At 49.0% G+C, this 1,252-nt stretch overlaps 1 protein-coding gene across 1 annotated transcript in view; it reads left to right on the top strand.

The window, feature by feature from the left end:
• Window positions 1–956: 956 nt before the first annotated feature.
• The window catches only part of RUSC2 (RUN and SH3 domain containing 2), a 16,240-nt gene continuing 15,944 nt past the window's right edge, over window positions 957–1,252 (top strand). Inside the window, 1 exon segment of the mRNA XM_010185122.1 lies at window positions 957–1,252. This exon segment is cut by the window's right edge and continues 16 nt beyond it. Within this exon segment, the coding sequence (XP_010183424.1) occupies window positions 957–1,252 (296 nt within the window).

Below are 1,252 nucleotides of genomic sequence, written 5' to 3'. Positions count from 1 at the left end.
CCTGCTATTTTTTTATTTCTGACCATGAGAGGAACCAGTTTGAGCTGAGGCTTAACCATCAGCAAAACGTCAGCAGAAGGCAATGTCTTGTGTGAGACCTGTTTAACCATCATCAGTGGCTCTCCATGGCCCCACTGAAGTCATCCGCTCCTTTTCACAAGAGGCCCTTGCATGCTTAAGTAGTTGCATATTTTGGCATGGTCTCCTGGCACTATTAAAAAGGCTCGGGGCCTCATGGGTGTTCCTGGATTTTGGAGTAGAATTGTTGGTGTTCCTGGATTTTGGAGTGAAATGGTTGTTCCTGCTTTCCAGTCTCAGCCTGGACTTGTGTCTCTCTGATGTTGTGAGGTCTGGCAGTGCCATTCAGTGTTGGGTTCTTAAAAAAACATCAAGGTATCTAAAGGCAGGCAAAGGTGTTGAATTCAGTGCGAGAAGATGGGCTACTCTCATCAGAGTAAAGTACCTCATTTCAGAGCCTGGGCTGTCTGCGTATTTTGCTGTGAGCGTGCAGTGCCATCCGCAGTGAGGTCTTCATTTGGACCAAAGCCTGTGCAGCTCTTTGGGTACTTGAGTGAAATCAGTAGCTTACTTCAGATAAGCTTGAGAGAGGTCAGTTGGAAGCACAAGTGTTGTCCCAGGAGTCTGCAGGGAGGGGGACATGTTTGCTCACATTGAGATACTTTCCCTGAAGAAAGACAACTCAGGACCTGGTGCTCAGGTACTTGTGCTGTCAAGGACCAGTCTGTTTGGTTCTTGTTGGCACATGAAGTCTTCAGTCAAGACAAAAGTGCTTTAAACAGTCACTGCCTTCCTGAGAGGTGACGTCCTTGTGTTTTTGTCTCTCTCTAGGTATCTGAGTTCCCTCATGAGAAGTGTCCTCCCTGGCTCTGATGTGCAGCCTTACCTGTCCATGGGTAGCACCAGCCTAACTGATGTCCTGAAGAGCATTCCTCACCATGGATAGTCCACCCAAACTGACTGGTGAGACGCTGATTGTCCATCACATTCCCCTGGTGCACTGCCAGGTCCCTGATAGACAGTGCTGCTCCGTGAGCAAGAGGACCAACCCCTTCTGCCAGCCAGAGCTCAGCATTACCCGAACCTCTGCCCTTCCAGACAGAGACCTTTCACAAACTGATTCCTTGGTCTACAGCAGCTTTCTCCAGACCTCCGAAACCTCTGCAGAGGCCTCAGACAACAAAGAAAGCAAAGCGAGGGATTTGATTGTCCCTGGTGTCAGTAAGCGACACAA

The sequence above is a fragment of the Mesitornis unicolor genome, unplaced genomic scaffold (genome assembly GCF_000695765.1).
Source record: "Mesitornis unicolor isolate BGI_N332 unplaced genomic scaffold, ASM69576v1 scaffold16935, whole genome shotgun sequence".
Lineage (NCBI taxonomy): Eukaryota > Metazoa > Chordata > Aves > Mesitornithiformes > Mesitornithidae > Mesitornis > Mesitornis unicolor.
The sequence above is the reverse complement of the archived record's forward strand: the minus strand, read 5'-3'. Positions and strand labels throughout refer to the sequence as shown.